This window comes from Juglans microcarpa x Juglans regia, chromosome 4S (genome assembly GCF_004785595.1).
Source record: "Juglans microcarpa x Juglans regia isolate MS1-56 chromosome 4S, Jm3101_v1.0, whole genome shotgun sequence".
Taxonomy (NCBI): domain Eukaryota; kingdom Viridiplantae; phylum Streptophyta; class Magnoliopsida; order Fagales; family Juglandaceae; genus Juglans; species Juglans microcarpa x Juglans regia.
The window spans coordinates 19,697,871-19,723,244 of NC_054601.1; the positions used below are offsets into that span (position 1 = coordinate 19,697,871).

A 25,374-nucleotide genomic window follows, 5' to 3' on the forward strand; every position below is an offset into this window, starting at 1 on the left:
TCGAGCAGAACTCTTCCAGAGAGGTTCGCTCGACTTCCGCTCGAGCCAATGTTCAATACAACGTGTGCTCGACTTGCGCTCGACACCTCGCTCGAGCGCAAGTGTACAGTAAAAAAAATTTCGGAGTCGGAATCGGAGCTTCTTGGAGCTCCGACTCCGACTCCGACTCCGAATACATATTCGGAGCTACTCCGAATTCCGACTCCGAATTCCGATGACTCCGACAAAGTCGGAGTCGGAGTCGGAGCGGAAGTCGGACGGAGTCAGAATTTTCGGAATTTTGCACACCCCTAGTTAAAATAGTTTGTGAATAATAGAAGAAAAGTTAAATTATTTATTATATTTTGTGTGGAAATTTAAAAAAATTATTTTGAAATTTGAAAAAGTTGAATTATTATTATATTTTCTGTGAAAATTTAAAAAATTTGTAATAATGAAATGAGATGAGATGAGTTGAAGACTCAGTGTTTTAAATTTCGCACCGTACCGGTCGGTACGGCCGAAATTTTTCATACCAGCCATCCGGCCGGTACAGGTACTATATCTGTTTCATACCGGTCAAAATACCGACCAGTACCGGCTTCAATTTCGGCCTGTGTGTTTTTTTTTTTTTTCGTTTTTCAAACTACAAACTTATTTTTTAACCGTTAATTCAGACTAGACTATTTATAATTTATATATATATGTATTTATATATAATTTATTTATATATAGATTATTATTTTGAAATATAATTTTTATATATATTTATATATATAATTTATTTATGAGGACTGTTATAGCCACAAAAAGATTACACAAAAGCAATCACACAAACTGACGTGGTTTTATATGATCCGTTAGATTCTTTACAATAAAAATAACTTTACAATCTGACAAATCACATGAATCTACATCAGTTTGTGTGATTATTTTTGTGTAATTCATTTGTGGCTAAAATATTTCTTTTTATTTATATATCGACTATTTCGAAACGTTATCCCGAAACGCTATCCCGAAATGGTACAGGTATTAAAATATTTCGTTCCAGTGCCTTGACCGTTACGGTAACTGGTACGGTATTCAAAACATTGGTTGATGTGAGTTTTGAATACAAACAAGACCTACTTTCCATGCTAAGACAATTAAAGTGATGATGGTAAAAAATGACATTATATTTAAAAAACAAAAGGATAAACAAAAGCTTTGTCAACATGCCTTGCTAGAAAAATTTAAAATAAATCTGAGAAATAATTTGTAAAGTTTTATGGTACGCAAAATTCGTAAATTTAAAATCTATATGACGAAACTCATTTTTAATGGTAGATTTTATTTTATTTTTTTTAAAGTAAATGCATGAGTTTTATACACCTGAATACTGTATTTAGTATGATTTTAAAAATAAAAAGGAAAATATTAAAAAGTGAAAAAAAATCAAATATATTATAAAAATAAAAACAGGACAGAATACTTAATTGGGGACGTGTTTTGTTGGTGAAAACTTTACGAATTTTTGCCAACTTTTTAAATATATTTTGGGATATCTTGCAGGTTAGAGTTTTTGGAAAGTGAGTAGGAAGTAAGTTGCTGTCTGCACCCAACTGAAGAGTGTGATTCAATATATTATATTCAGAAATTTTATATGCAGTCATTTTTACGTATTTTTTTATATATTTTACTGATGTGATTGACAATATCATTTTTTTAATATAAAATAAATATTTTGATCAATCATATCAGTAGAGTGCATAAAAAATACACAGTAATGACTGTATCTAGCAGATGAGTTAGTAATATCGCAGCTATCAAAGAAATGCTATGCTCATGATGCTTCTCCCACAAAGGCCAGATGATAATGATCTACTCTATCTGCTGGAGCTGACTGCACTCATGGGGAAAGACGTTCAAGCATGTCTAAGAACATTTAAACCCATTTCCCTTTAAATATTTGGTGGTTAAGCTGAACAATGACCTACAAGTAAATGATCAAGAACTTTGTCAAGAAATTCAGTATTAAAAAAAGGAAAAGGTAGCCAAAGGATCCCACATTGTAGTACCCCTAGCTTGATGTTTTATGGAAAGAAAAATAATAATTAAAATGTAAATAAAAACAAAATAAGATAAGACTGGTTTGAATATGGTGATTTCTTATCAAGGTCATTGCTCAAAAGAAAGAAATGGCAAAGCTGCTACTTTTAGGAATAAAGTTATTATCTAATTTCAAAATTATTTAATTTATGATAAATTATTACTATTGAGATACTGTGTAGGAATAAAAATAAATTATTCCCTCTTTTGGCTTTCATTTTTGTTGTAATTGTATTGTAATTATTTGATCCATTATCTTTCTTCATAGCATACACCATGTGCAAAGTAATGGTAGAGTAATAGATACAATTTTAACAAATGAGTCATTTCGAATTAAGCAATGATAGATATAGCCTTAGAGTGTGGAAGTTCTGCATATTTTCTTCAAAAAAAAGTGGGATTTAATATTAAAAAAATAATTTTTTCATATAGGTTATAAATTTATCCACTTTTTCCAAATAAAGTGTTCAAAGTTTATATATTCTAATACTGTAAATATCATTTCCCTTTTAAATTTAATTATTTAATTTCTATCTTAATAGTTTCCTCACTCATGTGTTAGTATCTTCCTTAATAAGTAGATTAAATACATGTAACAATTTATTAAAAAAGAAATTATATTTCCAGTCATTGAGTATGCAAGCACGGCACGGCACAATTTCTTTGAAAAAAGTAAGTAAATATGAGAACTAAATGAAAAAATAATAATCTTTTAATAGTATATCTCACTTTTTTTCAAAACGACTATGCTAGTCTACGACGCTTGCGCACTTTATGACTATATATAACATTAAATTTTTTTTCCTCTACAAATTTTTGGGGGAACAAGCCTTTGTACTCATAGCTTGTCTCTTGGTAACACTCAAAGGATTATCTTCTATAATGTTGAAAGTCATTTAACTATATTGAAAATTGATAAACTAGATTTAGAATTCAACATGCTAGCTAATGTCGTTAAATAACTATTAATTAAGAGACCTATAATACGGGAATATAGAGTGCAAGGACGACGCAATGTAGGAAATTATGAAGATAAGAATCATGCATAGAAAGTTATCTAATGTCTCTATTCAGAAAGTTTTGGAGAATATATGCGCAAAAAAAAAAAATTTAAAATTAAAAATTAAAAAATTAAAAATTAAAAAATTAAAAATTAAAAATTAAAAGATTAAAAAAAATTAAAATTAAAAATACCACATTCACAAAAAGATTTCATAAAAATGAACTCACAAACTGACCTAAATTTATGTGATATGTTAGATTTCATTTATGGTAAAAATAATTTTATAATTTGACGTACCACATCATGAATTTACTTCAGTTTGTAAATTTATTTTTGCAAAATCTTTTTTTTTATGAAATATTTTTCCTTATAAAAAGAAATTAAGGGAGAATATCACTTTTTACATAAAACCCCTTTTACTAAGATCCTCTATCTTGGAGAAGATCAAGACATGGATCATCTAAACCTAATTATAATAGGTTAGATCATGTTACTATGGTCGCATTCAGGCAGAGAGTATCAAGCTTTGGTCACTCTTGCCTCTTTAACCTTTTTGCTTTAGAAAGAAATAAGAAAAAATGGCCAAATGACCTATAATTATGTCATCAACGGAAACGTTGCAACTCAAACATATATATAATTTATAAAAGAGTTTCGTTATTTGCAGTCACTTTTGTATGCTTATTGTGCACTCAACTGATGTGATTGACTAAAACAGTTATTTTATATTAAAAAAAGTGGTGCAACCAATCACATTAATAGAATGTGCAAGGAATATGCAAAAGTAACTGCACATAAAATTTTTGATTTCTAATACTTGGTCAAGTCAAGTATTTCTAAGCTTTCACTTTTGAAATTTGATTTTCTTTTTGTTTTAAATTAATTTTTAACTATTTTTGACATTTTTATATTTTTTTTTCCTACACATGGCATATAGTTGTGGTACTAACGTAACGTTTTTAAATAGACTATCAAGTAGTGGCATGAAAATACATGAAGTTTAAACCTTAGTAATACTAGCCCATCCCCTAAATTTGGCACGCAACATGTAAAATTCAGCAAAAATGAATTTTGGAATCATTCCCACTGTTCATATGAGGACCTTGTGCACCTAGGAATTATGTTTTGGAGTCTCTATTTATTAGCCTTTTCACCTCGTCTCTTAGCTTTATACTTTCCAAAGCTCTCTGCTAAGTGCCAAAAGTAACGAAATTCGAATCAATTTTTTTATTTTTTTATTGGTAATCAAGAAGCTTTATGCACTAAAAAATAAGCATAATCCAAGATACAAGAGGCATATATGAGTAATATCGAATATGGACATTTAGCCCAATAAAATAGTCTTTCCCAAAAGAACAAAGTTTTTAAAAGAAAACTTTTACTTTATCTATCCTCTGTCCCTCCATATGTATCAACATACATCTAAGCAGATTGCTACAACTTAAGATTACCTTAAAGGCCTCTCATGAGCACCTTGTAGTGTATAGCCAGATGATAAACTATTTCCTCATTTATCTTATACATCCAACACCATAGTTCTACGTTTCCTTAAATTTTCTATAATGAAGTTCTTAAATAATAATTAGGCTTGTGCATAAAAGGCCCTGGATTTGATCCGTTTGAAAATCCGACATGGGCCCACTTGACCAAAGTCGGGTTCATCGGGTCAAGTCCAATATTGGGTCGAAACTGATCACCAAGGAAAACAATTTGATTTGAGCGCCTTCTCCTCAAACCCTAGCCACCTCTCCATTTCATCGTCTCCATTCATTGTTGCAGTTCTTCATTTACATTTGTCATCGTTGCAGTTCTTAATTTACATTTTTCGTCATCATCCACTCTATCTCTCTCTCTCTCTCTTTTCCTTTTCTCGTCTCCTCAAACCCTAGTCACCGTTCATCATTGTCATTCGTCCTTTCTTTTTGTCATCGCCGTCGTTTGGTTCGGATCCTCAAGCTCTTAGTGTTATGGGCCCTAGCCCATGTTCAAGTTGGGTTGATTTATTTTGCAATATTAGGTCAATATTTTATTGGGTTGGTCCAAAGTTATGAGTCAAGACTATTAGGAGTTTTATTAGTCTATTATGTTCTAGTTGTATGGTCTCATGACCAAGTCTATAGTTGTTAATTGTGGTTCTGAGTCCTTAGGCTCAAGTCTGGGTCAATTAAAGTGGATTAGTGGGTTAATGTGTTCCTAGTTATTATGCGTCTGTTATGTTGATATCTGTTTTTAAATACCTGACATGCAATGAAAAAGGTGTGAAAAATTTCGTTGCAAATTCTTGTTCAATTGGAGATTGATCCTCTCGAATAGATCACTATCTATATTACATTATCTATCTGTTACATTGCTCCTAACAGTGGTATCAGAGCCAGTTCTTCCTTGGTTGAGGGTAACACTAGCATTCAATATTACCAGCTGGCGAAGTCCTTAGTAGCTGTCCGGCAGGTTTAAGAAGCGCAGCAGAAGGCACAAGAATCCCTGCAACAGGTAGTAGATGGGTTAGCACAATAATTGCAAGTGATGGCTACTAATCTGGAAAATTTGGTTCGGCAGGTGGGCAAAAATGTGGAGGAAACTCCAGTTGGCCCTGTTATGCGTAGTAGCAACCTACTTTTTGAAGATACAAGTGGCATTCAAACCAAGGCTATACGCTTAGATTTTTTCAAGTTTGATGGGGAAGACCCAAATGGTTGGCTTTATAGAGCTAATCAATTCTTTAGCTATCACTAACGCCACCCACAACATTGTGTTTTATTAGCTTCTTTCCATATGGAAGGGAAGGCCCTAATTGGTTCCAAGAATTGGAATCAGCAGGTGGATTTCCTAACTGGGATAGAGTTTTTTATGCATTGCTCACTCGTTTTGGTCCATCAATTTATGAAGATCCTATGGAGGCTTTAACTAAGCTACGACAAACCACTATGATGGAGGCTTACAAGTGTGAATTTGAGTATCTTTCTAACCAGCATCGTGGATTAGCCGAACCTTTCAAACTTAGTTGTTTTCTAAGAGGGTTAAGGGAGGATATTCGCTATATGATTTAGATGATACAACCCTAAACATTACTAAGTGCATTTGGCATTGCTAAAATGCAAGAGGAGAATGTAATAGCCTTGAAGAGAATAGTTAAAATGGGTTCAAGTCTTCCAAGGACTTCTTTGGCACTTCCAGCTCCGATTAACAAGGCTACTATACCAGTGCAAAGATCGTCTCTAACCCAAATGAAGGAAAGAAGGGATAAAGGCTTATGCTATAACTGTGATGATAATGGGCTCTAGGACACAAGTGTAAGGAAGCCAAACTATTTATCATGGAATGTGATGGCTCGGATGATGAAGAGGAAACAAATTTCAGTCCTATAGTTGTCGAATAAGGAAGGCCCAATTCTGAAAACCAAAAGGGTGGAGGTGGTGCAATTATGCCAGGAATTTCTATTCATGCAATCATGGGCTCACCAAGCCCAAGAACGCTGAGGGTGTTGGGCCAAATACATGGAGTGAGGATAGTTATTCTTATTGATACCGGGAGCACCAATAATTTTTTAGATCCCTCAGTTATCACTAAGGCTCATTTTCCTATTCAACATACACAAAGGTTGTCAGTTAAGGTGGCTAACGACACAACTTTACACAGTAAAGGAATTTCTGTTCAAGTTCCATTTCAAATGCAAGGTATCAACTTTTGTATTGATTTTTACATGTTAACCTTGGGAGGTTGTGATGTGATTTTATGTGTGCAATGGTTTAAGACACTTTGACCCATTCTATGGGACATTTTTGGGTTATCTATGAAATTTTTCCTCAAAGGCAGCAACTTCATGCTCAAAGGCCTCACTCCAACAACATTATCCTTGGTGGAAGCTAACGAGTTTGAGTGTGCTACTAAAACTAAAAAAAAGAGGATTGGTGTTACAGCTACTTGAAGGTCCAAATTTTTCAAACTCTTGTACTCATCCTCACCCATCCTTGTCAGCATTACTAGATAAATTCCAATTTATCTTTGATACGCCTATTGGTTTACCTCCTATTAGAAACCAAGATCATCACATCAAACTCTATGAAGGAACCAAACCAGTTTATGTTCGGCCTTATAGGTACCCCTATTTTCAAAAGGAAGAAATTGAAGAAATCAACCAAGAAATGCTTAGCCAAGGAATCATTAGGCCAAGTCATAACCCATTCTCTTCACCCGTCCTCTTAGCTCGGAAACAAGATGGAAGTTAGAGTTTATATGTCGATTATAGGACTCTTAATAAAAAGACTATTAAGGCCAAATTTCCAATTTCTATAGTGTATGAACTATTGGATGAGCTCCATGGAGCTACTATTTTTTCTAAGTTAGACCTTAGGTCGGGGTATCACCAAATACGTGTTTTCCCTAGTGATATTCCAAAAACTGTTTTTCTTACCCACTACGGTCACTAAGAATTTTTGGTTATGCCATTCAAACTCACTAATGCACCTGTTTAATGAATGAAATCTTTCATCCTTTTTTGACAAAATTCCTATTAGTTTTCTTTGATGACATACTCATCTATAGTAAAACTATGGAGGAACATGTCCATCATCTTCGCTTGGTTCTAGAAACACTCCAAACACATCAGTTTTTTGCAAAACAATCTAAGTGTAGTTTTGGGTGTTCTAAAATTGACTAGAGCCGATCCCTCAAAGATTGAGTCAATGCTTAAATAACCCTTGCCTCTCACTATTAAGTCTCTTCGTGGGTTCCTAGGTCTCACTGGATATTATAAAAAATTCATAAAACTATGGCCTAATTGTTGTCCCACTCACTACACTACTTAGGAAAATCTCTTTCCATTGGTCCAATGAGGCTACTCAAGCCTTTTAAGCCCTCAAACAAGTTGTCACTTCCCCATTAGTTTGAGCACTCCTAGATTTTACTAAACCTTTTACTATATAATGTGATGCTTTGGATAGTGGCATTAGAGCAGTGTTATTGCAGCAAGGAAGGCCAATTGCCTTCATGAGCCAAGCCTTAAGGGGAATTGCCTTACCTTTATCTACATATGAAAATGAGCTTTTGGCCTTGGTGTTCGCTATAAGGAAGTGGTGTTCCTATGTGTTGGAACAAAAGTTTGTGGTCTAAATTGATCAACAAAACTTGAAGTTTTTATTGGATCAAAGGATAGGAACACCTACTCAACAAAGGTGGCTTATAAAACTATTGGGGTATGACTTTGAAGTTTGATACAAGAAGGGTAAGGAAAACTGTGTAGCTGATGCTCTCTCTCTCGGCAACATGAAGGGGAATTATTTACATTAACCACTCCAGTAGCTACTTGGCTCTCTCAACTTAAATCTAATTATACTACTTCCTCAAAATTAATATCCTTACTAGATCAGTTTGATAAATGGCAGCTCGACCACAACAAATATACAAAGAAAGATGGGTTTCTATTTTAAAAAGGCAAAACTTACATTGATGCTTAATCTCCCCTTAAGGAGCAGATTATCTAGTTGATGCATTGTAGCCCTCAAGGAGGACATTCGGGGTTTCAAAAAACCCTTCATAGAGCTAGATCAAAATTCTATTAGAAGGGTATGCACAAGGATATCCAAGCCTTTATTAGAAAATGTGATAACTATTAGCGTAACAAGAGTAAAAACATCTTCACCCCTAGGCTCTTACAACCTCTTCCCATCCCAACCAAGTTATGGCTTCCATGGATTTTATTGAAGGACTTCCTTTATCTCATGGCTACAGTGTAATTATGGTGGTGGTATATCGTTTAGCTAAGTATGCACATTTTATGCCCATTACTCACCCTTATACAGCCTAAAAAATTGCTTTGATTTTTATGGATAATGTCTTTAAGCTTCACAGGATATCCTGATCGAGACCCTACCTTCACTAGTATTTTTTGGAAGGAATTATTCGGGCTCCAAGGAACCTCACTGCAATTCAGTTCGGTCTATCATCTACAGTCTAATGGCCAAACTGAAATTGTCAATAAATGTTTGGAGCAATATCTAAGGTGTTTTACAAGTGACAAGCCTCGTGATTGGGTTAAATGGCTCTCACTTGCAGAATGGTGAAATAACACGAACCTCCATTCTTCTTCTGAGTTAACACCATTTGAAGCACTATACGGCTACCCACCCCCAAGACTCCTACCCTATTCACCAGGTACCACTCAAGTTCAGTCGGTTAATGAGGCTTTTTGTACAAAAGAGGAATTGGGTAAGCTACTTCAGCATAATTTACAATTAGCACAAGACCGTATCGAAAAATTTGCATATTTGAAACGCACAGAGCGAGTATTTGAAGTGGGAGATATGGTTTACCTGAGATTGCAACCTTACTAGCAACATATCATGACTCATCAAAGGAATTTGAAGTTTTCATCCAATTTTTATAGGCCTTACAAGATTCTGGAATGAATCGGTACAATAGCCTACCGATTGGATCTTCCCCAAAATGCTAGGGTTCATCATACTTTTCACGTCTTGTGTTTAAAGAGAAAATTGGAAAATCAAAATGTTTACTCTTCATCGTTGCCTCCAATTGCTATTGATGGAACGTTCAAGCCTGAGTCAGAATAGATTCTGCGACACCGCATGATCCAGAAACAAGACAAAGCTGGTGCTGAAGTGCTGGTCAAGTGGAAGGAGATGCCTGAAGAAGAAGCCGCATGGGTTGATTATCGCAAACATGCTAAGGAATTTCCTAACCTTGTGGGCAAGTACCTGTAAGGAGAAGGGATTGTTATGGCCCTAGCCTATGTTCAAGTTGGGTTTATTTATTTTGCAATATTGGGTCAGTATTTTATTAGGTTGGTCCAAAGTTATGAGTCAGATCTATTAGGATTTTAATTAGTCTATTATGCTCCGGTTGTATGGTCTCATGATCTAGTCTATAGTTGTTAATTGTGGTTCCGAGTCCTTAACCTCAAGTCTAGGTAAGTTAAAGTGGATTAGTGGGTTAATGTGTTCCTAGTTATTAGGCTTCTGTTATGTTGATCTCTGTTTTTAAATATCTGACATGCAATGAAAAATGTGTGGAAAATTTCGTTGCAAATTCTTGTTTAATTGAAGACTAATCCTCTTGAATAGATTGCTATCTATTTTACATTATCTATCTATTACATTGCTCTATCTGTTACATTGCTCCTAACACTCGGTTTGCCCATCTTCAATTTTAATTTTGAATTTCGATTTTGATTTTTTTTTCATCTTCGATTTAAATGGGTTTGGCCTCGCTTTTACAAGTTCTCTGTTGCACCTAAAGCTGTTTCTCCCAAGATTGGGGCTCGTTTTCTCTCTCTTGAGAGACGGAACTCCTGGAATCCACTGATTCTAACTTACGCAACCTTTCACGAGGAATCTGTAAGAGCAATATTTGAGATTTCATTTAATATTTTCTTTGTGTGCAAATAAAAATTTTTATTTTATTTTGCAGTTTGAGTTTGGTATTTGATGATGAATTGGTCAACTGAGTTATGTCTGTTCCATTGGTGCCGATATTCGGCCATTTTGATGAGAGCCATTGTCTGTAGAATGGAGATTTGACTTTTTTGTGATAGTTATGTTTGAATAAGAGTAGCATACACCTGGGTTTTATAGATATTAATCCATTTAAGTGTGGCGTGTTTAGGTTTATATGAGGCACAATTCGATTCTAAATACAACACCATTCTATTTTGCTAAGATACACTAATGACAGTGACAAATTTGACAACGAATAATTACTAGCTTTGGTATTGTTGCTCTGTAATCAACGTGCATGCCAAAAGAGGTGGAATAGAAGGGGTGGAATAGAGTTCTTTCTTGCCTTAATCCTAGAAATTTTAAGTAGTTTTCCAATATGCTACCTTAAGTATGGAATAGAAGGGGTGGCTTTTTTGTGGTTGCACTAGAGTAAAGAGGGCTTTTGGTTTTAATGGAAATACATTTCTTCTAAGTACAGTCGGGCCGTGCAACCGCTAGGGAATTGGCCAATATATTTTAAAAAAAAAAGATGAAAATGAGAAGAAAGACATCAGCTCTTCGTGTGGGGCTTGGTCGTTGTTTGGGTGTCTCAAATCTCTCAGAGTTCATCTCATCTGGGTCTTCTTGTAGATGAAAAAGGCAGCTCGTCTGGATCTTCTTTGTGCATGTGCATGATGGAGTCATGGCCAAGCCAAGGTGGGAGGTTGGGTTCACACACCAGCAACAACAACAGGTGAAGTTCAATGCCATTGCTTTGCAGACAGATATAGGTCTATAAAGAGATCAGACAAGTGAAAAAAAAGAGAAGAAAAACAAAAGAAAGGATGGGGAAAAGAAAAACTGATAGGCTCTTTGTTTCTGCATTTATTTTGAGTCATATACCAATCCATACCATGGTGGTATGGTAAAGTTGTTTAATTGACTAAGGGGAGATGGAAATTAGAACCCAAGCCGTAAGAGAAAAAACAGAGAGAGAGAGAGAGAGATCAGAGAGAGAGATTAAGGAGATGGGAGGAAACTTTGATAAAAAAAAAAGTTGGGTATTTTTGTATGTGAAGTGACTTTATTTCAATTTGCTCCATTCCGTGTGGGTTCGTTAAGTGATTTTTCGTGTGGGTTTTCAAGTGATTCTTCATGTGTATTTGCTCCATTCTACAAAAAGATGTGAAGTGATTCCCCTTCGTGTATGTATTTGCTCCATTATGAAAGAAGAATTTGTCTCCAGTCCTGAGCTTTGAACACTGACCTATAAGCTGCAAAGGGTTAGAAACCAACGATGGCAGTGATGTTGAGCTGTCAATCTTGCCCATTCTCTGGGTTTCCAAGGCCCTACTTCTATACCTCACGTAGAGTTTATTCTCTTCGAAGTGAGGAGGATTTCGTGGGGAATACGAAGGTGGGAAGTCAAAACAACTGATGGGAAGACGAAGGTGGGAAGAAGAGAGAGAGGCAGAGCTTCGTGGCTCGGAAGACTGAGGAAGGCAGAGTTCATAGTCTTTGAAGTGAGGAGGATTTTGTGGGGAAGATGAAGGGAAATAGGTCAAAGCTGAAACAATTCGTTTTATCACTAAAATTAAGCATTGCGTTTCATTTTCCACGGAGGCACCGATTCTCCCGTGGTTACGTAGGCCGACTACATTAAGCATTTTTCATGGAAATAATAGGACAACAACCTTCCACCTAAAAGGCAATATGTTAAAGTGTTGATATTATATATGAAGTAAGGTGCCAGATAGGGGTAAAAAAAAAAAGACCGGACTGGACCGAACTGGTGGGTTTGGTGTGGTCCGATTTCGGTTTCATTTTTCTCAAAATTGGTCCGGTTCCGGTTTTCCTTTTTCTAACACCAGACCAAACAGTTCATATATATATATATATATTAATTTTGTATATTGTATAAAAAAATATTTTTTATATGATTTGTTATATTATATATAAATTTTGCATTACATGATAAGTTACTAATTAATATAATATTAAATTTTAAAATCCTATATAAATAACTATGTATTATCACTATAGTCTATAATACAATTATAATATACTACCATATATTATTACAATATTATTATATACTATAATATATATACTCTATTATATATACCGGAAAAACCAGACCGGAACCGATAAAACCAAAAGTACTGGTTTAGAGATGTAACCGGTGCAGTATCGATTTTTCAAATCTCAAAACTGATATATACCGGTTCGTTTCTAAAATATATCCAAGACTGGACCGATTACACCCCTAGTGCCAGGGCATCAAGTTTTTCATACATGATTAGGCAATTGTATCTAATAACCCTATTCTCCTTAATTTTTGAGATAGATTTGTTGCCTAATTTCTTTAGCTTTAATTCAAACTTCTGGTCTATGAGTGTTATGTATTTATGGTACAACTCATATTCTTAATATTTCTGTTTGCACTAAGCTAATTTCTAATGGTTTTTGCTGCACACATATTCACCGTTTTTCTTATTTTGTTCAATTCTATTAATTGACTTTCAACTTGCCAATATCTGCATGCATTTGTACGTTCTAATCCATATGGAAAAATGATAGTTCTTGATCTATTTGCCGATGTCAAACCAATATGGGAATATTCACGTCAATTTGATGTCTGGTAAGTTGATCTTTTTTCAGAGGATACGTTTGAACTTCACTATTTTTTTTATGAAAACATTTTGAACTCAATATGCATAAGGCTTATTGGATGTTTATGAGAATCTGCAGAATATTTTTTTGAAAACATTCATAACATTAATATGTAAATTTGCAGTTGTTTCACAGCCTTTCTTTCTGCTAGTTTTGATGCATGTCCACTTAACATCATTAAGAGAATAAAGAAGATACAAACAAGAAAACAAGAAATCTTTGGCATGGAGTGGGGGGTGAGGGGAAGAAGAATTTGGGAGGCATGACTCATATTTGATGTGTGTGAAGTGCTGCTCTTATATTGGAAAAAGTAGGAGAAATGATAGTTACAATCGTAAATACGTAAATGCCGTGCAATCACTTTGAAAAAAGTGAATAAATATAGAACCTACATGAAAAAAAATAATTTTTTAATAGTAAATCTCACTCTTTTTCAAAACGACTGCACAACATTTACATACTCCACGACTGCATGTAGCATTACTCGATTAGTATTGTATGAATTTCTTCACTAGATACTTTCAGCTTCATGCGATAGTAAGAAGTGCTGGTCCCACTGAGATGCACAATTTGTGAATAAGATTTTCAAAACAAATAAAATGCATGCCTCAAGTTAAATGTTACATTGTACAGAAAAAGGCACCAAACAAACAAGAAAGAAGAAGAAATTAATTGACTTCAGCTTCCCTTGATATACAAGCTGATGGAAACTCAAAAACTGAGAAGGATCCAACAATGGTTCAAAGAGGCAGCTTCATTAGGTAGTATTAACTTCGGCGGGTGTGTCACAGGGGGCTAGAGTTTTTGCAGTTAGATTAACACCGCCTCCTTTCACAGACAAAGTTGGGCCCTTCACCGAGCTTGCTCTGCTCACTAGATTTGAATCAAGATAAACAACTATGACAGTAATGTCATCGTGAAAATGTCGGCGAATGCCTCGGTCAATTTTCTTCAGATCTGAGTACCTCATTTCTCTTTTCTTAGCTGCTTCCAACAAGGCAGCTTTCACAAGCCTCCTGGCACTTCCCTGGATGAAGAGCAGGTAATGTCAAATCCCATTATTTCTCAAAGCTACTAATATGATAAGCATTGACGATAATCCAAAACAAAAGCATGTGTACTTATTGAATGGACTCGAAAGCCCCAAGGTTAGAGCTCCACAAAGTTTTACAAGTTTTATGGGAATTTTTTTTTTTTTTATATATATATAATAATAAGATTCAGGGTCAGGCCAGCTGGTAGTTCCTCAAAAAAATTCAGACGTAAAACACACCCATGGACTAGAAATTGCCATTGCTGAGATAAATATCTTACACTGTGTGGATGGTTCTGAACAATATCAACCGCATCCTGATTGCTAAGGTGCTCCCACAGCCCATCAGAAGCAAATATAATAAACTGATCGTGAGGTTGAAGTTCATGCACAGAAATTGATGGCTCAGAGCTTAAAATTGGCCTCTTAAAAGGTTCACGAAGGCGAAACTTTGCATACAAAGGCGATCTGTTAAATTCGGGCTTTTTCAGATAGACATCACCAATGGATCTAGACACCTGCAACGCAAACATATCCATAAACTAGTAACTTTTGGACAGAAAAATGTTCAACATGCCACTAAAATTGCATCACCACACACACACACACAAAATCCACATGTGCAACAACTAGTTTTAGTAAATTTATCAAATTCAATGGATTCAAGGTCCATTTTCATATAGATCTTGTAGAGATCATAGTAAAATAATGACATGCTAAAACATCTCCCAGAAAACAGTTGAGCCAAATATCCAGCCTATCACTCTCCCCAGTCCACTACAAATTATATTTCTTTCCAATTCACCATCTTAAGATGTGAAAATCAACTACAAGCTATAAATGGCATCTTAGTAGAAACATTTTCAGAGTCTGATCCTTGTATGGAAAGCATTTCATTTTCATTTTTCCCCATTTTGGATAAATCTACGGACCTTGTATATCTTAATTTAAACATTTTTTAAAGTAACTTCATTTTATACCTGGGCCTCAGTAAACAAAATCTCCTATATATACTTCATGTATACATGGGCTATGCCTATTTCATTCGTATCAATATATTTACTTATCAAAAAAAAAAAAAAAAAGGAAGAACAAGAATCTCCCTTCCCACAGAAATCTTTACCGCTATAGTTGGAACTCTGGGCCCGAAGAACATTCAGGTGCTCCTAGTAGAAGGGTAAAAATAAAGGGTGAAAAATGGGAAGAATCTTAAAAAACCTAAAATTTGAGATCTCCTTGGCAACTTTTGCCCCCTTACTGAAACGATTTGCATCCTGATCAATTTACGCAGGCAACTTTAACAGTCTATGGGTATGTTTGGTTATGGAAAATTTTGAGAATGTTTTGACTATTTTTTGTTTTGAGATGTATTGTTTATTGGGTTTTGGGAAAGGAGAGAGAAATATAAATAATTTTTTTTTAAATAAGTTTTATCTTGGGATTTGTGAAAGTGGATAGGAAGAGTAGAAAAAATGTTTGAATAGAGTTTCTTATGAGTACTTTTGGTTTTGATATTTGTAAAAGTTGTTTTGATTTTTGTGTTTGGGTAATGATTGGATGAAAAGTTAAATAGTATATTTTTTTAAGATTTGAAGATGTTTGGTTTTAAATTTTCAAATTTATTGAAAGCTTTTAAAAAATTTTTTGGTATTCAAACGAGGCCTAGTCTGCATAGGGCTTCCAGATGGAACCGTGGATACTCAACAACATGAAAAAGCCAGAATCACATGCAGCCTACACACACCACAGACACTATCACCCTTAACTATTTAGTCGATATACGCTGCGTGTAGAAATTCAGATAGTACACACACAAAGATCTAAAAAATCAAAGGATCCACACTATACACTAGGTACAATCTGCACAGCAGGGTAGCTGTAACTAGCTTTGGTCTACTAAAATTAGGTCACATTCTTTCAAGTTCAGAAACCATTAACGTTGTAACATCTCCATTCCACAGATCAGAATGACAATAAATCATTAAAAACAATAAGTGATAACATAGGTGAGGTTCAAATGAAACGTCAGTCAGTATCATCCACACAAAGAACTCACCTGTATTAAGCCCTTAACACGCCAAACATTATGCTTTAAAATCACAATTTGTGAGTCATCCGGGTGCAAAGAGTGCATCTCCTGTCTCACGGATTCTCTTCCAACGTTATGTTCTGATGATAGCTGGATGGCAAGGACTTCTCCAGTTGCCTTAACAAGTCTCCCCAGAACAGCACGGGAATCACCAACATTAGCAATGTAGAGGGTGCCACCACATATCACACCAACCAGGCAGCAAGATCCAACAGCTGCAATTTGAGGTTTCATAGGCCACTGTTTGGTAACAAGAGACAGAAATCCCTCTTCTGTTGCTTGATATGCTTTTCGAATCACATCCACCGACATGGATTGTTGCTCTGAGGCAAACCCTGCTAAGAGACCAATTTTAACCCAGTCATAAACCCAATCATAAGGCCAATGACTCAATTTCCATGTTGAACTGAACAAATAAAATACAGACAAGACAATAGCCCAGATTACTGAAGGAAACTTGCATAAATTTTCATTAATATCAATTGCAATGTAATATGAACCGAGTACATGTCAATTTTGGCATTAACTAATAGTCTATTCCTAAAAGTCCATCTGGGCATAGATTTCTTACTCTTTAGATGCTGGAATAGATGATCATTAATGAAACGTGAAGTCTCAGGCCCACCATGACCATCATAAATTCCAATAAAAGTGCCATATGGGCCAGACTCGAGCAAGCTTAAGGGACCAGACTCAATCTGGCTCTGATCCTCAAGCAAATTGTTGGCCTGGACAACTGCTATTGAGAATTCACCACTCATATGCTGACCGGTGTCTTTGTACCAAAGTAGTCCATCTTGCCGGCCTGCAGCATCCAAACTCCTGTGGACATAATGGTCCGAGGACGGCAGCCAGCAGGCCCTCAGAAAGTTCATCAACCTTGATAACATCCCTCATTTCACCCGAGCGAGCCTCCTGTTCCGCCACATCCAAAAATGGATGCAATACCTCCCTCTCCAACCAAGACCCCAGCAGCCTCCTCGAATGCAGACCAAGATGACCACTATATGAAGGAAATGAAAGAACACGTGTTAGCATACTAAGACCAAAATTCATTCAAGCAACTGAAAAAAGAAATTAAATTTCAATCTAAATATTCAAAATCTCACTGGAATGAACATAATATGACATGAAATATAAAGCCCATCTCCATTTCTGCTAAGAACTTAAAAAGACTGTGACCCGCAAACTAATACTACCTATAAATGGATAGCACACCAGAAATAAAACAACTAAGAATTGCGGCAAAGTGTAATGATCAATCTACCTCCACATTCAACCATACAATTAGCTGAGCACACACCCAAAATTCAGTAACTTTCAACAACCCAACAACAAATTAAAAACAATAATTAAAAAAAACACATCAATCACATAAATGGTCCAAGTAAAAAGAGAACAAAGATATAGAGGAAAAAACAACTCACAGTATAACTAGGCAACGAGATCGGTTCTGGTCAGCCACCGAATAACACAAAAAGAAAATGATGGGGATCTAAAAGAGACTGAGCAATACATGTGGGTATGAAAGCGTCAGATCCATAGATCCATCAAATAAAACTGTGGGTAGTAGGGTTTTCGCATATGGTTCACTCTCTCCTCTTTGCTTTTCTTTTTTTCCTCTTTTTTTTTGCACCGTAGTATGGATTTAATGGTGGGTGATGGAGGAGGTAGAAGATGGATAAAATTGAAAAAGGAGTTATCAATCAGTGTGATTAATCGAGCTGAAACCCTTTCCCCTGCCTCTCTATCTCTCTCTATCTCTCTGGTCTTTCACAGCGGACAACGCTCTATAAAAGAAAGAAAACGAACAAAAGCGATGGCTGAAAGCCAGCTATGCATATTGGCAGCCATGGGCTCCACATATAAACCAAAAGATAGAGAAAGTAGATAGAAAGGGACAGAATATAGTTAAATAATTATTGTGAATTTTCTTTTCTTTTTTCTGAGCTTAATAATTATTGTAATTCCAAAAAATACTCCTGCATTTGGTCAAACTTTTCATCACACACAAAATATCTGGTCTCAATCCACTGTGGGAAAAAAAACAAAATTTGGATTGTAATGACATTTTTTGTTTCACTCTCCAATTAAATAAAAAATAAAAATAAAATAAATATTTTGAAAAACTTGCTTTTAAACCCATGCAATTTCTTGCCCATCAGTTTTTGTCCTTACTTTTCTCCCTAAGACCAAGTAAGGTTTCTTTTTTCTTTTGAGTACTGCTTTTTTTATAAAAAAATTATATAAAAATAATCATATAAATTAATGTGAATTTATCTGATCTATTAGATCTATTTTATAATTAAAGTAATTTTATAATCTTACGAATCATATCAAATCACGTCGTGAAGTCGTGCTTTAGTCTCTGTTTAGATGTTGAGTTGGATTGAGTTCTTTATAAATAATAATGAATTGAGATGATGGAGTAAGTTTTATAGAGCATACCTAAGATGAGTTTAAAGCACTCTCATTAAAATAGCCAAAGCCAAACCTAAGTTTTAATTAATATGAGATGAATTTAACTTTAACTATTCCATTTATATCAAATCTCCATATTGAATTATTTACTTAAGTGAGGTTTAGATAGTAAGATAAAATGATATGATTTTAGATGAAAATTGAAAGTTAAATAAAATATTATTAAAATATTTTTTAAATATTATTATTATTTTAGAATTTGAAAAATTTCAATTATTTATTGTATTTTATCTAAAAATTTATAAAAATTATAATGATAAGATAAGATTAGATGGATTGAAATGATTTTATTATCTAAATTGAGCTATTCATTATATAATAATAAAATAATATAGGCAAAAACAACTCAAACCCAAAAAAGCTTACACACACAAACACCAAGTCTCAACCGCCACCCACGTCAAGCACCCAACACTCAATTTATTTCCCCACTTAATATTAAAAAAAATATATATATATATATGTAATTACATTTAAAAACCAAAAAAGTCACAAAATTTATAATGGAAACATCAACCTTTGCAACAAAACAACTTAATCGTAACCGAACAGAGTAGAGGATGATAAGAATAATTACCAGGAGGTGAGCGAAATGAAACACGACAGTTTTTGAGGAAATGTGGAGCAGAAGAGAGAGAGAAAATAATAAAGTAAAAAATTGGTCTGTCTACGGTACCCATCAGATATGACTTTACTTTTGAAGTTGCTACAGCTAAAACTTGATTTTTGTTTTTTACTTTATCTAATCCATTGCAATTGATTTTTCTTCTATAATAGCTAAATATAGGACTTTTTTGCTTCTGTCTATTCTATTAAAAATGCTCTTAAATATGTTTAAATATTAAGATAAATTTAAATATAATTATAAAAAGTTAAAAAAAGTTATGAGTCATGTATATAAAAAGGTGTTGAATTAAACAAAATTGTGAGTCCCACATATAAAGATGTTTTGAGTTGAGATGAATGTAGTAATTTGAGAATTTGATATTTGGATATCAAACTCAGTTTAAAATTAAACTGTACTGAATTGATCTCAGTTCAGTCTAAGTTCCAAACAGGGGTCATGAGGGACTTTCTTCAAATAGTTTCAACACATGAGATTATCATTGTTCATTGATTTAGTGATATTACTTTGATTTTAGTCGTGTTGGAGACAAACCATTCTAGTTATCCAGATAATTATTATGATTATGTTCAGATAAAGAAAAATTAATAATAAACAAGATTTGTGCCAAAACTAGAAAAGAACGATATCTCTCTAGGACTCAATCCCACTCTCCCATGTCATTTTCTTCTTGTCTCAACAAAATAAAATATATTAGAATTATTTGCACAAATGTGACGCCCCGTTCCTCATGAAGGGCTAGGCAATGATTCGTGGTGTCAAAGGTGTCGGTCAATGATTAACACCCAGGAGTGAATTATATTAGGTGTGTAATTTTCCAAAGGAAAGTGCTTGTGTAAGATCTTGACTTATGAATTCGCAATAGAAATTTAAGTAGAATACATTGTGGGAACAATGCTAATTATGAGTACCAGAAAACTAAACTTCACAACCAAGAGGAGCTTTTCCCCCTTCGTTAGATTTTGATATCTTACTTTATCCAAATATACATAAGGTTTGTCACCTTAAAGTGGCCGACAGATTAAAGGTAGTCGCCAAACTTAACATTGTAAATCGTAATAGGAGATTCAAGGTAACTATGGTGGGTACTAGGCTCCGTACTTACGACTTGAGTGGGTATGAATCTTCTTCCTCGAGTGTTGCACCAAGATCTGGATCTGCATCAAAATCTATAGTTCTGAGAATATAGGTAGGTTAGGCGGCTATAACAAGATTGCTAATGAGTAATAATGCTGTCGAGGATGCAATGAACACTTTTCATAAAAATACTGAACAAATACGTATATGTGTGACGAGGAATCATCCTCACTCTTACAATTACATACATCCTCAAATATGGTGAGGAATCACCCTCTCAAATAACATTCTTCTACCAAACAATGTTCGGCTTGTTTCAGCCCCAGTAATATTCTTCCACCACATAGGTGCTCATCACATATATATTTGCACACAGACAGATATTCATCACACAGACTTCTTACATAGAGATACGTGTTGCACCAGGAATGCTTCTACCCAGCCAACCAATTCGAAGACATCAACACGTGATACACTAGGGGATCCTACATCCCGATTATCAGCCGAGGCTGAATACGACATCGTTTTGTACCATGTGAAGCATTCTCCTTCTCATGTGAAGCATGTGAAAACGATTTGTAGGAATGGTTCAGAGAATTCTTCATCCCGTCCCATGATTATAGATTCGCGTTATCGAATTCTCACACAGAGATAGATACTCACACAAAGATTCTCACACACATGATTGATTCCCACACAAAGATTCATAGTCATGTATTGAAAACAATTAACACATTCAAACCTTCAAATCATTGGTTCCCACACAGGGATTCGAGCCTTTTCAGAACGGGGGAATAATTTATAGAGATAATGCAATACCTCTTACACATAATATTCACCCCACATTACCTAACACTATCTTAGAAACTAACTTACTTTCCTACGTCGGAAGTACTCTTGTCCCCCCTTTACTCCTTACTTTCTACAGTGGTTGACTTCACGAGCTTTTGGTGAATAAAGTCTCAAAAGTAAGATATCGTCCTACATCCAGGTCCTTTAAATAGGGTGGGATTGTCAAGTGATCCTTTTGATGTATCTCTGACCCTAGGTATGTTTGGATAGGAGTCATTTGACCTCGATTGTCACACTGCTGGATGACAGAGACAGATGGGTTGGACATGGTTTGCACACCCCTACTGCTTACCAACTCCCCAGTCCTTCATTGAACAAGGGTTCTTCACGTGGCGTTGAGCTATACTTTTGAGTCCAAACAACACAACTTATAGTGCCTTCAGCTAGGGCTGAAAATGGAATCAATTTTGGCCCTAAATCGAAACCGAACAATCGGTGGTTTCTAACTAGGGAAATCGGCCGAAACCGATTGATGTAGAGGGGTGAAACTGGCCGGACTAGTTCTCAGCCGGTTTGGGCCACTTCTTTTGGGCCTTTTTGGGGCCAATTCAACATCATTTTGGACCTTTTTTTTTTCTCAATTCAAGATCTTTTTGGGCTTTTTTTTGGCTTGATTTCAAATTTTAATTTGCCGGCTTTTTAAAGCCCATTTTAAATATTTAAGTTTCATTTTAATTTTAATGTTATTTGTAATCTTAAACTTAGGTTAAAAAAATTAATTAGCAATGGTAAAATAGTAATGCTGTGATGGCTTCAATACTAAGTATATACTACTATACTAATTTCTAGATAACGTAAAACAATAAAAACTCCACTAAATGTTTAATACACGTTACAAATAAAAACAAATTGTCATAAGCAACAATGCAACTAAAAAACATAAGATAAATAAATTGCAATAATTCTTGATTTTTGTCAGTCTTCAATCTTCAATAGTTGTGACACCTGATTGTGCTCTCAACTCTATCTAGAAACATTAATAAGATCAAAACATCAAATATTAGTAAATTTGGATGATGAAAAATACTAAAATTAATTTATAAAAGCAAATTAATATTGAATGAGAAAAACATTATCAGATTATACAACAAAGCTCTCCACATTATCCATGGATTCTCGGATATCAATTGGTGTTGACGGATATCGCAACTAATGTAGAGCAAAAATAAGTTCTTCAGCTGTTCTCGGAGCCAACAAACTCCGAAAAAGATCAAGTATACAACCTCCAGTACTAAATGCTTACTTCGATGTAACCATGGAAATAGGCATGGCCAACAAGTCTTATGCAATCCTCACAAGTATAGTATAGTTAGACTTATTAATTTTTCACCAAATCAATAAGTCAAAAAATGAGCTGAGTGTCTCACAACCATTTGATAAATACCAGTGTGGCCTTTGTTTTGGCAACCATAGATCTAATGGAAGAGATGCTTGATACCACTTATAGAACCATTTTGTCTCATGATTGTCTTCATCATCATTTGTGGATGTAAATGTCGAAGGGAGCCCATATTCTCGGCTAGTCGAAGTAGAACCAAACGTAGCATTATATTCCGCATACAAGTCTGCTAATAACTGTCTCACACTCAACATCAACTCTTCAGCACGAGTCTCATCATGAATTTTCTTCAAGTGGAAAGTAAAAAATCCTAACTTATTATGTGAATCAAGCACAACTATAATCAATATCAACAATTTCATCCTATGTAATAAACCCCAATACTTATCATATTTCATTCTCATGCTTATGACCATGTTCATCAAACAATTAGTATCACTCTCACTCAACCTAATCAACTCTTTTTGGAGCATACAAATCTCTAAAAACCCAGTATTGGTTGTGATATATAAAGACTAAGAAAATCTCATAGTGATATCATAAAACATTTTCAAGAAATTTACAAACATCTGCATTGTCTCTCACTCCTTAGCTTTAGGAGGCCCTATGTGTCCATTGTGGCACTCACAATTTCCGCTTGTGATGTAACGAAGACTTGGAACATCAAGACATATAACACACGACCACATATCCCCATTCGTGACAGATAATATGCAATGCAACCTATAATATGTCTAGCAGTATGTAATAATTGTAGCAAAATTTCAAACATAAAAAAATCTTTGTACCAGATTACTAAAGAGAAAACATAACTTCATTCAAATTAAACTTACTCATGCTTCATTTAATTGTCCAAGGTATGAGGCATGTACAGAAACATATAAACATAAATGCAGAATACATCTCCTTATTTAGGCCATGGTTAAAAGGGGGTTCCAAATATAATGTAATTCAGAGCATCTCTCTGATGCGCTGAATGACCTTTAGGACCATCTCTAAACACATCATAATCAACTCCAGTTATCAATCGGGGTCTAACTCTGCTTCAATCATTCCCAGCCAGGAGTTTGCATTCATCACCATGATTTGATCCTGCTACAACTTCTACCATCTTAAATGGAATGATAGTTGAAATTAATAGAGTGAGATTCTCTAAAATCTCAGTAAGCTAACAACCAACATACGCAGAGATAATATAGACATGACAGATAATAAACAATAAGTGCATGCATAACATGTAGAGAAAGTATTATTTTTCCATTCAGATTCCTTAACATCTTTAAAAAAATTCAAATACACATTTTCTTATAGAGAATATTTCACACTTTTTTCATTTCTTTTTCACTTCTTTTCTTTCTTAACATATAGTAACATCACAGTTCCTCATTCTGCACCATAAGTACCTGCTGGTTACCGTAGCCCAACTTTTGGGCCAATGTCATCAGAGTTGTGCAGATCAATTCAATACATTGATCATAACTTTTCATGACGTGGGCACCTACCAGCATTAAGTGTCATATTTATATGACAGTACCCTAGAGTTACCACTCATTTCTAATCACTCTAGAGTGGACAGAAAAGTTTCATTAGGATAATCTCCTATCCTACCATTGGGTAGTGATAAAAATGTTTTTCGTGCTATGCCCATGACAAAACATTTTTTGTGACATATATTGTCCTTTTGTTATAGGTATCAACTTTATGAAAAATGTATTGTTTTTATGCATCATGCTAAAGAGTACTTGTTTATGCAAAAATTCATAATAACGAACACATGTTATGTAGTGATCAAATGCTTATAAACTAATACAAGACATTTCATGATCAAATAGCATTTGTAACATGAATGTAGCCTTTACACAAAGTCATATAAATATTATCTAAGAGTAAATTAGAAGCCAACTTACAAATTTTTTGAATTTATGTGCGTGGTGGATGAAACAAGAGATGTGTTACAAGTTATAATTTTGATAGACATTAAAAACTATACATTTTAAGGGCTTGTTTGGGGAGTGAGGTGATATGAGAATTTTGTGAATAGTAGTAAGATAGTTTTTAAATAATAGTGAGATAGTTTGAATTGAGTACTTTTTGGATTTTGAGAAATGAGAGAGAAAAAGTTGAATAAAAAATATTATAAAGTTAAAATATTGTTAGAATATAATTTTATAATATTATTTTTGTTTGGGGATCTGAAAAAGTTGAATTATTTTTTATTTTTTATTTGAAAGTTTGAAAAAGTTGTAATGATTAGTTTAAAAATTTTGGGATTTGAATTATGTTTGGAAAGGAGATGGAATGAGATGAGATGTGAATTTTAGGATGAGATCTATTCCAAAACAAGACCTAAACCCATCAACACTTTAAATCTCACCAATCAAGTGATTCTATAACTTTTATGTTTTCAATCTTCTATATGACTTTTTAGTATCTTTAATCATGATACTTCTTGTCCAAGTCATGGCATATACTCATCCAAAATACCAAGGAAATCGATACCAAGTGATCATGCTAACCTTTTTGTGATGCTATCATCAAATTAATATTGAATCATTGGCCAAATTCTTCATGTGGCTCATCCATTCATAATCAACTCAATCAAAGTATCATAACCCACTAATAACCTGAAGCATGATTGATTATCAACCTAAGATATTAATTCATCTCCTAGCATGGCGTATCATAACCCACATTCACTATGATAT

At 34.5% G+C, this 25,374-nt stretch overlaps 1 protein-coding gene across 2 annotated transcripts; it reads right to left on the bottom strand.

Moving 5' to 3' along the window:
- Positions 1-13,742: 13,742 nt before the first annotated feature.
- On the bottom strand, positions 13,743-18,173 carry LOC121262450 (probable protein phosphatase 2C 46). 2 transcript variants are annotated; one of them, XM_041164927.1, is made up of 5 exons: positions 17,723-18,173; positions 16,867-17,298; positions 16,263-16,630; positions 14,488-14,724; positions 13,743-14,200 (listed from the first exon to the last, which is right to left on the bottom strand). In XM_041164927.1, the coding sequence occupies exons 2-5, from the start codon at positions 17,183-17,185 to the stop codon at positions 13,931-13,933; spliced, it is 1,194 nt and encodes a 397-aa protein (XP_041020861.1). In that variant the 5' UTR covers positions 17,186-17,298; positions 17,723-18,173; the 3' UTR covers positions 13,743-13,930. The 2 variants fall into 2 exon arrangements, with proteins under 2 accessions (XP_041020861.1, XP_041020860.1); XM_041164926.1 differs by having other exon boundaries at positions 16,263-16,633; positions 17,723-18,132.
- Positions 18,174-25,374: the final 7,201 nt, after the last annotated feature.